Source organism: Syngnathus leptorhynchus, chromosome 5 (genome assembly GCF_054491065.1).
Source record: "Syngnathus leptorhynchus isolate UIUO chromosome 5, UIUO_Slep, whole genome shotgun sequence".
Classification (NCBI taxonomy): domain Eukaryota; kingdom Metazoa; phylum Chordata; class Actinopteri; order Syngnathiformes; family Syngnathidae; genus Syngnathus; species Syngnathus leptorhynchus.
This window is the reverse complement of record NC_141199.1, coordinates 13463912-13479305: the sequence shown is the minus strand read 5'-3', so window position 1 is coordinate 13479305 and position 15394 is coordinate 13463912. Positions and strand designations below refer to the sequence as shown.

The window sequence follows — 15394 nt, the reverse complement described above, 5'->3', positions numbered from 1 at the left end:
AAACACTATATAGCAATATTTCGGCTACCTTACACCACTATATCTTTTCATTTTTCATATAGAACCCTATTACAAAGTATTTCATATATATGTATAGCCCACCCTTTGCTATTCATTGAGCCCTTTTTACAAAAGGTGTTTCTTTATTTCCACAACTTCCCGCTTCCCCCCAGTTCAAATCAACGCGTTTGATTTTGTGTGTGCATGTGCTCATGTCCTATTTTTGTGTATTTTTGTATTAAGGAAGGGTGCACAGTTGGTACTTACTTCATCCTTTCATACCACACTGCTTTAAATCAACTTTTTTGTTGGGGGGGGGGGAGTTATCTTCAGTTGTTATGATTATTTTCATGAGTATTAGGGCTACACTGAGAAGACACAAATTAGGAGTCGTGATGTTGCCAGACTGAAACGATGGGAATATTCAAATTTAAACTCAAGTGCTTGGAGCATTTGTTCCCCGTGTTCCTCTAATAGTTTTATATGATTATGCAAATGAACAACTGTCTGGAGGAACAATGTCATTGATTGTAAATACATTGAGTGCATGAGAAAGCATACTACCACTACACCCCCCCACCCTCTCAAACTGAGCCACTTCTGTCATGCTGTGCTTGATGACCAACCTTTTCACCCCCCCCTCCTCCTCCTCCACCCAAACTGTGCTAAATTCTCTCAGACTTCAGCACATCCCTTGGCAAAATGACTAACTCTACCCAGGGGGCATAACCAGAAATTTGGTATATAACAGCAATTGGGCGCCCTTATTGTTTTATTTCCAGTGGTATGTCATTGCTGAGCACCGCTTGGCTCTCTCTCAGGCAAATACATTTCATCGAGCTCTGGCTTAAAAATTGCAGTAATATCATCATCTGCTGACCTGCTTGCCTCCCGTGGCAATGTGCATGTGTGTAAAGGCTTCAATCATAGCGGAGGCAGAAGGGGCTGCGGTGGGCCCTCCTGTGTGGAGGAGATAAGCGCTGAGCCTGAGCTGTCAGCACCGGAACCACCAATAACAGACCCTCGCTCACGCTTGCACGCACACACACGCGAGATGTGGCACCCTCTGACAGCGCCATCCGCTGGGCCAAAATAAACAGCTGCGTGGAGCCCAATCATCTCATCCCCCCGTGTGTGGTCTGATGCGAACATTCCAGCCGTGACTGTGCGGCGATTGACGACAAAACACAGTCGCTAAATTTGGTCTTCACAGTTTTGATGACTAAAGCACTTTTCCACCTTCTTATACCTACTTTACATGTACAGTACATACCAAAGGACATGCATCCACGTGGACTCACACATAAAGACATCTGATAAAGTGTTCCACAATACGTTAAGAATCTTCTTATTAAAATAATCCAAAGTTAATGCACCTTTACAGTGGATTTTTTTCCCCCTCATCCTCATTGAAGGTAGAACCAGTCAATGATTGGAATCAATAAATAAGATTTGATAAGCTCTAAAATTGGAATGTACAACGTTTTAAGTGCTCGACATTGTTCCTCCCGTGAAGGCATTTTAGTTTGTGGTTTAGGGATCACATTTTGGTTGGGCTGCCTTCTCTTGGGATGAACTTGCGGGGCTTTGCGTCATCGCGGCCACGAGCCCCCGACCACCTCCCGCGGGGTCACATCTCGCAGCTGTGGCCGCTTGCTTGTCGTCCACCGTCTTGCTCTGCTGCTCTTTGCTCCTGGAGCCCTCCTGGGAGCCCAGCTTGATTGGGCCCAGCACGTTTTTGGCCACGGTAGTCAGCTGGCTGACGAAACTCGTCTTGTCACCGGGGGAGACTGGCCGCGACTTACACAGCGAGGGTCCGCAGAGGGAGGGGGTGACCGCGGTAGGGGAGGGCGAAGGAGAGGGAGAATGCTCCTCCAGAACCTCCAGGCGACATTTGTCCTCCCAGTCCAGGGTTCCTCGATAGCAATTGACTTGCCCCAGACTCTGTCGGACTTTTGCCAGACTCAGTTGCGGCCCGTGCGGGGGGACTGCGGGGGCAAGGATCCGAGCGGGCAGTTTGGGGCTTTTGGAGCTCAGGTCTGAAGTTCTTGAGTCAGTGCTCTCAGCTTTTCTCAAGCTGTCCCCCATACCTGAGGGTTTAAAGGCTTTCCGCAAAGCGAGCGGACTACCCATCAGTGTAGCGTTAATGATTTTGTCAGGAGTGGCGGCGGAGTTTTTCCGTAAAGAAGGACCGTTATTAGTGTCTCCCTCCTGCTTGGTTTCCCTTCCGCTTCCTACAAGGTGCTCTTGAGATGATTTACAACCAAATAGTATACTTTTGGCTGCCTTGAGGTCGAGTTGCTTGGGAGTTGGACGTTGGATGACCTTCTCTGACCCTTTGTGCCCTTCTAGACCTTCTTCTCTTTTGGCGGAGTTGCTCGTAGCGGTCGTTGTTGTTTCTCCACCTGGTCTTGAACTTAAGGGCTCTGTGTGATGTCTTCTTGTCAAGGATGTCTGGAGTGCCGCCGCTTCGACCCGGCTCAATCGCTCCTGGACCGACTCGCTCCCGGTCTCCCTCTCTCGCTCCCTTCCCCTCTCCTTCTCTTCCCTCTCTCTGCTAGCCAGCAAGGTCTCCCTGCTAAGCGGCGACTCTTGCCTTCCTAATCTCCTCACGGGCTTCAGCACACGAGTCTCCGAGCTTGCGGAAGACGAGGAGCACGGCAGGGGTGGAGGATTAGGTGGCAAACTCTCCCCATCTGTCTCCAGCAGACTCTGGAGTCCCAGTTCAGACAGAAAGGCGTCCTTGCGGTATTCGGAATGCTGCACTTCGAGGCTGTGCTTCCTCAACGGACCCCCGAGTCCTCCCGTTGTACTGGACTGGGTTAAAGGCGAGCCGAGCTTCTCTGCCGACTGGACGCGTTTCAGAAGGGGCGAGCGTGGCGGTTCTGCGCTCTTCGGCCTGGGACGGACCACCGGGGGGGACGAGTGGAGCTTGACGGGGAAGGACTGAGTGGTGTTGGAACTTCCCACAGTGTGGCCCGGTAAAGGAGGGGGTGAGGACTGGGTGGGGGATGGGGTGTGGGCCAGCGGGGATAAGGGGATGTTGCCAGCGGACTTGCAACGGGCAGAGCGGTATTGACGGTGGAGTTTGGGGGAGAGGCCATGAAGGGAACTGGGTCGCATGTGCTGAGAGGGAGCGGGAGAGTTTGGAGTGCTTGAGGCTGGAGAGCTGCTTTGAGATGAAGCGCCTAAAAGAGAAAAAGTTGAGGTTTGGTTTCAATGCAAAAATTTGAGAATGGCAAATGGGCTTCACTAATATCATCTGATAACGTATACCCAGGTATGATGGCTCAGCGGAGGAACGGTACCCCTGAGTCGGGGACCGGGCAGAGAGGCTGTGGGTCGGCGAGCCGGGAAGACTCTCGCTGGAGGACAGCGAGCGATTCAAAGAGGATAAACTGCGGCTGGTGTGGAGGAGATTGGACTGCTTTGTGATCTTGCGGAACAGCGAGCTTCGTTTCTTACTGCGCCACGTAAAAAGAGAAAAAAAAGTAGATTCAGTGCGTTTATGTTGTCATATGGACTTCGAGATTTCCAGAGGAGCACGTCAGGGCTTGCGGCAAAGATGCGGGAGCTCGTACCTGTCTTGGCCGTCCTTCCCAATGGTCCTCTTGTGTCTCCGGGCCATCTTGCACTTATAACTGGCCTTGCGGGCAGGACCCACTTTAATGGAGGTGTTCTCAAACGGCGTGGTTGTCACTGTCACCTTATTGCCGCTCTATGGGAGCCAATAAATGATTGATGCAAATGAAATGACCCATTAATATTACATGCACTATAAACACAAGCAACGTTCAGCAGATATAATAAAACTAATCCTATGCAAACTCATTTATTCCTACCTTGAGGATGAGCTCAACCACCTCAGTGTGGACCAGACCATGTACTGGCTCACCGTTCACATGAGTGATGAGGTCGCCTGCACACAGACCAGCTTCCTGGGCCGGACCACCTTCCTCCACATGCTGACAACACGGAATTAGGAATAAGGAATCGGCAGTTTCTATAAATACAGCTAATAAATTGATATCTTGGGCAGGGGAGTCAGTGCTGGACTGAGACAGTTTTGATTTATGCAAGAAGTGACCGCAAGTTTCCTACCCAGACGATGTGATGCACGCTGTAGATATCGCTATCTCCAATGTAGACCCTAATGGCCCTGAGGGTGAAGCCGTATTTCTTTCCAGAGCGATGGATGGTGATGGGCGAGCGGAGTACGTTGACAGTCGGGAAGAAGTCTCGACTGGGCGACGAGTCGCGAGATGAGGGATTGGAGGAGAAGGAGTGGGGGGACATGGGGCTAGCCAATGGAGAGAAGCCACCATGCTGCTCCACTGGAAAGAGGCAGAGAGTCACTCTGTTAAGTTAAGCAGCGGCAAAAATAAAAAAAAGTACAAAATAAATGAATAAATGTATAAATAAAAAATTAAAACAGTAAACATTTTATGGTAGTTGTTGGGTGCAAGACAAATAAATGCCTCCATCAAATAGACACTAGCTTTTTCCCCATCCTTCTTACCAGATGGTATGATGACAGATAGAGCTGTCGCCGAGGCAGATTTGATGACCTTGTTTCCAGCTCTGGAGTTACGTTTCTCCCCATCGCCAGACAAATGCGGGTGACGCGCCCTCCTGAGGACCAGGTCATTGGTGGCCCGGGCCCCCAGGGGGTCATACAGAGGCGTCATCACATCGCGACCGATTGTTGCAGGAGGAGCTGGACCCAACGTGTTAATGCTCACAACTCCAGGTGTCTCTCCTTGCTTGGGTGATTTGTCTGAAAAAAAAAAAAATCACATTGGAAGTAGTACAAAATGTGCTCACAAATTGGTCATGAAGTCATTCTAGCACGCACCAGCTCCGTTAATTTCTTTCAAACTGCTCCTCGACTCCCCGTGGTGCATGGACGGAACACCGGTCCCGTCCAGGGAAGTTCCCCGGACCCTGATGGGGGTCGGCCTGGACACAAAATCCGATTCTCCCTCGATGGGGGAGGCAAAACGATGCGTGTCCATCAGCGCTGAGAACCGTCGCCGTGCGCCCAATGGCGGACTGGCGTCACCCTCCATGTAGAGCGACTCTGAGCAGGAGAGGCGCTTCCTGTCCACAACGCCGTGAAACAATCGTAACGGATTTAGTTTGGGACATGATTTTGGCTCATATGAAATATTAAAAACGAATTTATGATTTCTAAATGTTTTACTATGGAGTATTAAAACTGTTGAGAGCCTGCGGTTTGATGACCCTAAAGGGAAAAATATTGAATAAGGTCCATGTTTATATGGAAAACACCATGCAATCAAGGAGACCATCTTCAACTAAATTAAATACTCCATGACAGTGACTGGTGGTCAGGTCATCCCGCTCGGTAATATTCAGATTCCAATCAATCGTAATAATTTAGAAAAAATGTACCAAAAAAAAAAAAAAAGATTTTTCTCCAATATATGAGCCAAGTGAGAAATGACTCATAACTGGAGAGATGGAATTCGATACCTGGCATATAAAAACCGAAAATCCAATATGTACCTTATCAATGAGATTAATCTTGCTTGGATTCAGGATGTATGAATGATTCATTTCATTTGAATGACTTTTGCTTGAAGGACTAAAACAGAGTTATGAGATATAATTGCAAGCTGGTTGAGTTGCATGTGCTCTCATCTCATTTCTAATGGATAAAACCAGCAGGTAGCTGTGGCATAGATATAGCGACACTGCGGAATTATGTTTAATAACTCCCAAGATCAGCTTGCATTTTTCATGTCGTCAGGCTAAAAATGGAAACCCTGCGGCGGTGAGAAGTCGCATTAGCTTTTCTGTTCGACACCATTGTGACAGACGAGGGGCGAAGGAGCAACGACTGAAGTGTGACTGAAGCACTTTTAGTTCTGTGCATGAAATCTACTCGCAATCATTCCTTTTTTAAGATGGCTAAAACATTTTTTCAATGATACAATCAGGCAAATTTGGGTCCTTCTATACATCCCAGGAAAGAAAGGACCACGTTCGTGATGTCAGAGATGCTGAAAGTGGCCATGTTGACTTACATCTCAGGAGATCCAGTCCTCCAACTCTTGTCTCGCATGCTGAAGCTTCCCAGGCTCTCTCTCTTGGTCACCTTGTCCTCCCTTGAACTCTTGTGCTCCCGACGGGACCCGGAGGTGGACGTTTTCTGCTCCAGTTGAGAGAGATGTTCCATGCTGCTGTACACCTTCAGGAGACATACGAGCACACGGTCAACACCTGTTTGGATTATAATGGAACGTCCGTGTTCTCGGCGGGTCAGTGGTTTGAGCTTCTTGTTTGAGCCAATAACTACAGGGTCATTTACAATGTAAAAATAAACCTCAACATTTATGCAGCTTCATTACCTGTAACAAAAACGCATGTGGGGGAGGACAAGAAGAAGTAGCGCTGAATCAAGACAAACTGGAAGGGACTTCATCTGTTCACCATGGTAACAAGACTCGGCGGCTAAACGATGTCGGCAGCCGGAATATATTTCAGGCATATTTCATCAGCATATAAGGAGGCCGCTCACGTTTTCATTTGGCCTTTCTGGGGTGCTATTAGGTCAACTCCTCCACTTAAGAACATTTGTGTTCCTGTTCTCATTTAACCATGCCGAGGGCGGACACGGTTGAGGTGGCCCGGCTATCGAGAGAACAAGCTCAGAGAGATAAATAGGAGAGGTTGACAGGAGCTTCCCGACCTTGCTGAATCGAGGGGAGCAGGAGGAAAACTGTCTGATCTCCACCGGCTCGTCATCGTTGGTGTCGTCCCCGTCGTACGTGTTGATGTGGTGGTAACGATCGGAGCGTGCTGGCAGAGGTAGTAAAAAGAAATATATGAGATGTCACTTGAACGTGTGACAGAATCACTGCACGTCCTAATGGAGACGTAGCGTACTATCAAAGTAGCTGGTGTCCTCCTCCGACTCCAGGTGAGGGACGAACTCGGCTTTCTGTCGCAGCAGACTGTTCCAGTCGAGCTCTGTGAAGAATGGATGCTCCTTCACTTCAAACGCTCCACCTAACACACACACAACTTCTGTGAGTAAATGTGCTTTTAGAAAATGGCTCCAGGTGGAAAAGCTGGCGGCAGAGTCAGCACCTGTGCCCAGCCTCACGAGGGGATTGGTCTGCAGCAGGGCGGAGATGAGGGCTTGTGCTTCCTCAGGTAAGGCATCGTCGCCGTCAGGCCAAACCATATTATCTGACGGAACGACAATGCACGTGCACAACAGATATAACACAAATATAAAAGTCAAAAAGGTCCATGCACCATCCATCCATCCATCCATCCATCCATCCATCCATCCATCCATCCATCCATCCATCCATCCATCCATCCATCCATCCATCCATCCATCCATCCATCCATCCATCCATCCATCCATCCATCCATCCATCCATCCTCACCAGTGATGACCTGCCCAAACAGCTCCTCAGGAGTGTCTCCAAAGAAAGGCACGCAGCCCACAAGGAACTCGTAGAGGATGATGCCCATCGCCCACCAATCCACCGGCTTTCCGTAGCCCTGACGGAGAATCACCTCCGGAGCGATGTACTCCGGAGTCCCGCACACCTGAGGGCCGAAGAAGGCGGTAAAAAAGATGGAGGAACAACTGAAAAAAAAAAAAAAGAAATCAACGGGTAGTCTGAGTACAAAATCTGTCTTGTTAAATTGCTGTGCGGAAGGCAAAACAGAGTTGCCAGGGGGACTCATGCATCACACTGACTGATTACGACTCGTATCATTTGTAAAGAGCATAAACAATAGCTATAATGGGATTGCCACAAAGATGGAAAGCCTCATGGTTCACTGGTTTAGGCAGCATGATTTGGTGAAGATGAACGACTTTGGTGTAGGACTCGGCAGGGTTGAGATGCACGACTGCAAAAGATGGAATGATTCTTTGATTGCCGTTTGCCCGTGCATCAATCAAACCTCTTGATTTGGACTCATTTCATCTCATTGTCCTGCTCGTGAAGGAGACCCGGAGAAAAGTACCTGCTTATCCAGGAACTCTCTGGCGTCTTTCTCAATGTGTCCTTCATATAGATTGGTGGTGAGGCTCATCAGACCCATTTTGGACAAGCCGAAGTCGGTCAGCTTGATGTGGCCCATGGAGGTGATTAATAGACTGAAATAGGAGAGACAAAAACTTGTGTCAAAAACTCATTGGGCCTTTGTTACTACCAAGAATTTGTTTCTGCTGTTTGCTTGTTTCCAGGAAAAACAAACTGCTTATAAATGTTGGCACAACTGCACAATCCAGAAGCCATGGAGGATTTCTCATCATTGTTAATAGTCCTCTGACAACTGATGGTAGCAGGTGGATTGCGGCTGATCCAAATTGAATCATTTGGCCTTGGCAGAGATTTGCCATTCGGGTTTGTGCTACTTTGTCATTTGGATTACATCTCAAATGGCCTCACTGAAGGACCGGTACAGTTCCATGTTTATTAAGTCACAACCCGATTTAACAGAAGCACTTAAAAAAAAAAAAAGAAATAATAAAATATACATTTTCTTAGAGCACAATATGTGTACACATTATTTATTTTTTTCATTTCAAGTATCCCAAACCATAATTATGCTTGACTATTCATAAAATAAACATTGTTTACTGACTTGTCTGGCTTCAGGTCTCTGTGAACAATGCCATAGTTGTGCAAGTACTCGAGGGCCAGAACGGTTTCAGCAAAGTACATCCTGGCCAGCTCCAATGGAAGAGCACCAATGTTCTTCAACAAGGTGGCGCAGTCACCACCTGCACGAATACGGAATAATACAGAGCGATGCGTGATTGCTCAATTTGAGACTTCAAACACCAGAGAAGTAAACTATTTGAAGCTGAGACTGTGACACGCATGGAAATAATTCTACTCTATATTCGGTATAGGCATTAGAAAACAGATGATGAAGACTAATTACTATCATATGAAAAGCACACGAGTCCCAAATTTATTTTTTATAAGCCGGGTAGCATTAGGGAAACAAAATAGCCTCCTCTTAATCTTACCCTCAACGTACTCCAGCACCATGCACAAGTGTCTGCGTGTTTCAAAGGAACAAAACATGGAAACAACAAAAGGGTTCTCCGCAAAGGTGAGAATGTCTCTCTCCACAAAGGCTTGCTGGATCTGGTTCCTCAAGATCAGATTCTGCTTGTTGATTTTCTTCATGGCAAAGCGCTGTCGGGTCTCCCGGTGGCGCACCAGATACACGGCCCTGGAAAGACCATACCGATACCAAGTCCCGATACCACTAGCAATTTTTTTTTATACATATTGTTAAATATTCTTTACCCGTAAGCGCCATTGCTGATTAATTTGATGCTTTGAAAGTCTTCTTCACTTGGTGGCTTAATGGCTCTCCCCTTACCCTGGCAACAGAGAAATTAATTGCCACATTTGTAGATGAAGAACCCAAATAGCAGATTTCAGATTTTTTTTCATCATCATCCTCAACATAAGTTAATGCAAATGCAGTCTTGGTTTTTTTTTTTTTATTGAGGCGGTATCTGGCCTACGAATTAACTTTTAGGTTTTTTGTTTTTTTTTCCTGCGTGTTTTTATATTTCATTTTGTAGGCTACCTCTGTTGAGTCATCAGTCTCTGGCGTGTGTGGACCTTCGCTGTCGTAGCTGTCGAGACTCACGATATCTGAAGGACAAACACAATAGTTAACGAGCCAACCGAGCTTCAAAACAACAAAAAAACATGCTTATTTTAGCTACGGCGTCTCGCGTCACAACGCAGACGTGGTGGACACAAAGTGATTCCATTTCACTCCAGCCAAACGTGTCACATGGGGAAACGCAGCATCAAGAAGAACGCTCCTATTAAATTTCCCACAATTCCTCCCACTCGTCTTATTCCCTGCCAGCAGAAAGCTGCTAATTTCCACTCTTCTTGTACCGCATGTCCCGTGCGTGACAGCTGCTGGAGCACAATGATTATTATTTAAATGCTTCGTTAGAGCGTACAAAAACACGAAGGATGCTACAAAGCATTGAACGGAACAGAGGACCATCAATTGTGGCAATTTGAGTTTGATGCGGCGCAAGCAGCTTTCTATTGTGTGCCAAGAAAAACAAAGTGGGAGCAGCGATGTGGTTGAAGTACGCGCCCACGTATGAAGCTGCAAAAACTGTCTTATCTTCAGCAGGAATTGATCAGAAAGAAGCCAAATTGTTTCTCGTGGAGTCATTCCAGGTCATTTAGTTTTGGTTTACACCCATCTGACAGGTGCTAATTAAAGATTCGGAGGCGAGGATGGTGGCGTTACAGTGGCGATGATTAATTAGAGAGGCTGATGCTGCCACCGGTGCGGCGCTTCCGGCGGCGGCGAGTCCAGATGTCACATAGTGTCTCATGGAAAATATCTCATGAATACCACATCAGACAATAGCTTGGATGCACACGTGGGAGGTAAAATGCAATGCAGTTGTAAACGTTGTAGTGATTCAAATGTGTCAGGTCAGCGAGAAACAAAAGCATGGCTGGTTAAGTGTGAGGTGGTGTGGCTACAGAAAACAGATGAATGGGAATATTAAGGTCAGGCCTAAAATCCCCCAAAAAGATGGAGTTCATATTTGAGTTTATATTTTGGAACTGGCCAATAATCAATAGTTTTTTTTTTTTGCCCTCCCGCTCACCTTCCAGGGGGTCCCTGGTGAGCCCGAGTTGGCTGATGATGTATCGAGGGATGTCCGCCTTCATCAACTGTCCCTCCTTGGCGTGATCCTCCGCTGCCTCCAACAGATGGTAGAACTCTTCCGGATTAAACTCCTGTTACGTGAGCACACAGATTTAACAAGCTTGAAAATGTGGCAGAACGCCTGGCCGCTAATCAAACAGATGCACAGAAATAAAAATAATAGGTACAAGTGTTAAAAGTCTACCTTGCTACCTTGTGTGTGTGTTCAGGCCCAAATAATATCTTGTGACACATTGATATAAGTGTGAAAGACAATTTACACTTGGCCCAAGTGTTAATATCCCCTAAAAGTGTGCAAAGAAACATTACAATGAAATATCGCTCATGTCCAAATACTAACAGGCAAGAAACAGAATTGATATTTACCGAGTCTTGTGTCAACTTAATTGACATTACTTCATTTTTTTTTTATTTTGGTCATGTCCAAAGAATGTTTATATTCGTGCAACGTAAGAAGCAATTCCAGAAGTGCCACACAAATTATAGTCATAACATGAAAAGAAAATAACAGCACACCATTGTACAACAGCCAAATTTGAAATGACTTTTCCAAAGTAGCCCTTTTTCCTGTTTTGGGGTCCTTTGGGATCACATTGTGATTTTGATTACAAGGCAGAGCCGGGGGGCTGGCAGGATCTTTTCCTCCCGTGTCAGACACACCCCCACACTCACTTCTTCTTGGCCAAAAAGAAGAAAAAAAAAAACTGCGATAAAGGATTAACCTCTTCTCTTTTTGATAGCTCTCGCTTCAATGATGATATTTTTGCTGCTAACAGGCTCCTGACTAGTTGACATTTCCACAATAGAAGACCTCAGCGTTCAAATTTGGTCACAATGTCTTATTCTTGCTAAGCTAAAGGGGCATGACAACAAAAAAAGAAATCCATTCGCATCTTGTCTGACCCCATCGACCCCCTTCTCGACGGTCGTCTTGGCAACGGAATGATGAGCTAAATGTAGGTGGAGCGTCGCCAGCGACAAATGTGTGAGGTTATCCGGCAGTTAAATGTTCATTGACTGTATGCAACATGCCAAGGTCACCACTTGCCACCTGATTATATTAAAGCTCTCTTGTCAAAAAAAAAACAAAAAAACATCTTGCACCTATAAGGCCTCTCAAAAATTGGATTTGATTTGAAATGACAATTACAAAAATCAAAACTTACAAATAAGCTTTGTAACTCTTTTTTTTTTCCAGCATGACTTTTGCGAGACGACTTTTTTTTTTTCCTTCATGGATAATGTGAACGTGCTTCCTCACGAAAAAGGTGATTTTTTATTGGATACCTCTGTGTTATATCTTTATATTATTACCGAGCATATGCTTATCAAGAGTAATTTTAAATTTTGCAGAAAGGTTTGTGTACCGATGAGCATCTTTGAACACACTCCAGGTGAGAAAGTCAAGAAGCATATTGATTGAGTTCAGTCTAAAAATACGACTGACTCTTTAACTAGCAACCTTGTGGCTACCTGATGTGTTACGCCGATATTCATTACTTCAAGACTCTCCCACTTCCAATTGATTATTGACCGAAGCATTCTCTGTAACTTGGAGCGGGGGGGGGGGGGGGGGTTAAAAAAAAAAAAGTCTCACCAAGCACTCTAGCAACCTGGCCGGCCGCGATATGATGATAAAGAGCTTTTTGACCAGCTCGATGACAAAGGTGAGCTCTGAACTCTCGGAGCGCTCGTACGCCTGAAGGCAAATAGAAATAAATCAAATAAAGACTCAATCCGGTTGAATCAATATAGCCGAGAAGCTTTGATACTCACGTCATTCAGGAGTTTCTCCAAGTTTTCCTGAAGTTCACAGAAGTAAACACTAGTAATGAGGCCCTCTCGCGATTTGGTCAGGCAGTCTCGAGACAGCTCGGCTATCTGGTGATGGATGAAGCTGAGGACGCCGTCGGCCAGAGGCAGAACGCTCTCTGGGGAGTAGTTGTGGATGAACTCTGATAACCTCTCTTCCATCTGAGCTGTGGCCTAATGGAGGACAATGCATCGATTAGTCATATATTATTGCCAACTTAGACGGGTGATCACTGTCTGTCACCAAATTGTCAAGTGTGGCGGTGCATCATCATGACACAGTGAATTTGTTCACAAACAGGAAGTAAGGACTCACTGGATTAAAAAAATAAAATAAAACACTTTGTGTGCGTCTGACCTTGGGGAAGCGCTCCTTGTACACATGGTTCATCATCACTATTTCATTGTCGTAGCAGGATGGCGAGCGCCCCGGGCTGAGGAGAGACAAAGGCGGAGAAATCGAAAACACATCGCCCGATGAAGAAAATCAAAGAGCGAGTAAAATATGCAAAAGTGAATTGTTTTTTTTTCCCCCCACGGCTTGACGACATTCTGTCCACATATTATGATAATTTGCTCCAGTGTCTTTAATGAATGGAGACTTTTTCCCATAAAACACTCTCCTCCATCACTGCCTTGGAGAGACACTAAAAGGGGATTGAAAAATATGAATATAATCCTGCTACAATGGCACATATGATGATGAAAAGATGTCTTGTGGGCAAACACATTCCAGACAAACCTCACAGGCTGACGTGACGTGAATAGTAACAATGAGGCATGTCAAGGTACGCAATGGGGGGGGGGGGGGGGGCGCTGTAGAAAAGCCAACCGGGACACATATTATCTAGGACGGGATCTTATGAGCGGATTAATTCGACAGCCCAGAGACGATAAGTAGTGATGCGTGGTGTTTTGTTTGGGGATCCAGAGAAGATGCTGGGCTGTGCAAGCAGGGCGTGTGCACCTTGTCACCCTGGAAAGAAAAGAGGCGCTGCTCTCTGGAGGCACTCGAAAACCACAGGGTGCAAAGATACACACACATCACAAGAGGGAGAAGATATTCTTTTCTATTGTGTGTCAGAAATAGGCCTGAAAGCTTTTTAGGCTTCTTGACAGCACCCGCAGAGTGTGTACTTGCACCCAACACTGTTGCCAATAAAGTTTTTAGCTTTTACTGTTACTCACAAATGCCTTGAAATATAGCGAGTTTCTATTTCACGACTCTACAGGGTTGTAAAAATGACTCAACGGGCCGCTAACCAGACAGGAAATTGTTGGCTCCAAAGTCATATTTTTCAGTGGAGCATATTTATCTGTATTTATTGGATTATGTACACAAGACAGTCAAATTTTTATGTAGCCGTCCATGCATTTGCTATGTGACGCTTGCAAAAGCATCAGGATCAATTTGAGTGAATTGGTAAGGACACATTGACATTCTGCGGTAATTTAACCTCCCTGATTATTAAACTTTAATTAATCCCAAATTACAGTCTGCCAGTCAGAGCTGGCACCATGACAGCAGTGCATCTAATGTAGCTAATGTAATAAGATGCATAGTGTTGATATCACGCATCCCCTCTCTGTTATTGGAATTTAATTTTTGGGAGTTTTTTTTTTTTGCCATTACGATCAATGAGCACCACCTAATCCATCAGATATGATGTTTGCAGTGGAAAAAAATATGTAGGAACTACTGACATCTAAAGGTGTGGAGTGGAATATCATCCTCCATTTTTTTTTTTTTAAAGAGAAATTTTTTTTTTTTCCTCAAAGGAGGTCTCACCTGAGGCTCCGAGAGCGAGGACGGACATGCGGCGAGCGGCGGCCCCCGTCGTCGTCCGTGATGCTCTCCGTGCTGCCAAAGTGCTTGGACAGGAAGTGCAGCTCGTCCATAGTGGGCTGGAAGGGGAGCTGGTGCAGACGTTCCTGGGACGAGCTGGATGACTGGAAAGGAACCAGCAGCGGGCAGAAGAGAGAGAATAATGGTGTTTTTAATCTTTGGATCTTCTTTTCTCCTTTGATGCCTGCGAAGCAGCTAATCATTTGATATGAACGAGGGAGACGAGAAGCGAGGAGGAGGAAAGGCAAGTACACAGTGTACAGTCATGTGAGTGGGTGCGAAAAAACATGAACAACGTAAGGTAGCAAAAAAAAAAGAGGTGGAAGAACAGAGGAAATTTCAAGACAGACACAATGGTAGAGAAACAAAAGGTTAAACGGCAAGGAATGAAACAGTCTCGCCGGATAAAAGTGGCCTGCTGCCTTTGGCGGCTTTTTTTTTTTTTTTGCTAGCTCAGCGGGGAAAACGCCAACCTGGATCAATAGCAGACTGAATGAACACACCTCCCAATGCTTGGGCATTGACCACACAATCATTTCTGCTGGAAGAAAAGTGCTTGCAGCCACTTGGAAGCTGAAGAATGGAATAATGACCAGGAAGGCAGGAAGTCCAGTCAAAGAAATATGCCGGAGCCTCCCCATGGACATAAAGAGCAAAACGACGCCACAGGATTGAAGAAAAATAATAATAATAATCCATCTCGAACTGTACACCTTTGTGCCTCCATGTCTTTCGTCAACATTCGCACATCAATGAAGCTACCATGATTTAATATTCATATATGTTGAATATACAGCAGAGCATTTTATCAAGTATGCTGAAACGTGACGGGCTCTTATTTATCCTTCCCGTTTCTGACGATTTGATACATGCATTTAAATAGGACCGATGAATTCTTTCATCTGCTCTGATCAACATGCAGCGCTGAGACTGCGGCTAACCAGGCGAGTAATGGCTCCGACGGGCAAGAAGGAATGAAGCAGGAAATGGAGAGGAACATGTGGA

General features: G+C 45.9%; 1 protein-coding gene across 1 annotated transcript in view; it reads right to left on the bottom strand.

Moving 5' to 3' along the window:
• Positions 1 to 680: 680 nt before the first annotated feature.
• mast1a (microtubule associated serine/threonine kinase 1a) overlaps positions 681 to 15394 on the bottom strand; it is a 36767-nt gene continuing 22053 nt past the window's right edge. The window contains exons 6-27 of the mRNA XM_085912594.1: positions 14333 to 14493; positions 12902 to 12977; positions 12508 to 12717; positions 12329 to 12430; positions 10670 to 10802; positions 9607 to 9674; positions 9318 to 9394; positions 9032 to 9240; positions 8641 to 8779; positions 8017 to 8149; positions 7425 to 7590; positions 7117 to 7218; positions 6913 to 7035; positions 6716 to 6825; positions 6051 to 6214; positions 4856 to 5100; positions 4520 to 4777; positions 4102 to 4334; positions 3843 to 3965; positions 3582 to 3718; positions 3277 to 3464; positions 681 to 3188 (exon numbers count right to left, since the gene is read on the bottom strand). Of these exons, the coding sequence (XP_085768720.1) occupies positions 1534 to 3188; positions 3277 to 3464; positions 3582 to 3718; positions 3843 to 3965; positions 4102 to 4334; positions 4520 to 4777; positions 4856 to 5100; positions 6051 to 6214; positions 6716 to 6825; positions 6913 to 7035; positions 7117 to 7218; positions 7425 to 7590; positions 8017 to 8149; positions 8641 to 8779; positions 9032 to 9240; positions 9318 to 9394; positions 9607 to 9674; positions 10670 to 10802; positions 12329 to 12430; positions 12508 to 12717; positions 12902 to 12977; positions 14333 to 14493 (4812 nt within the window). The 3' untranslated portion in view covers positions 681 to 1533. The remainder of the gene's footprint in view (positions 3189 to 3276; positions 3465 to 3581; positions 3719 to 3842; positions 3966 to 4101; positions 4335 to 4519; positions 4778 to 4855; positions 5101 to 6050; positions 6215 to 6715; positions 6826 to 6912; positions 7036 to 7116; positions 7219 to 7424; positions 7591 to 8016; positions 8150 to 8640; positions 8780 to 9031; positions 9241 to 9317; positions 9395 to 9606; positions 9675 to 10669; positions 10803 to 12328; positions 12431 to 12507; positions 12718 to 12901; positions 12978 to 14332; positions 14494 to 15394) is intronic.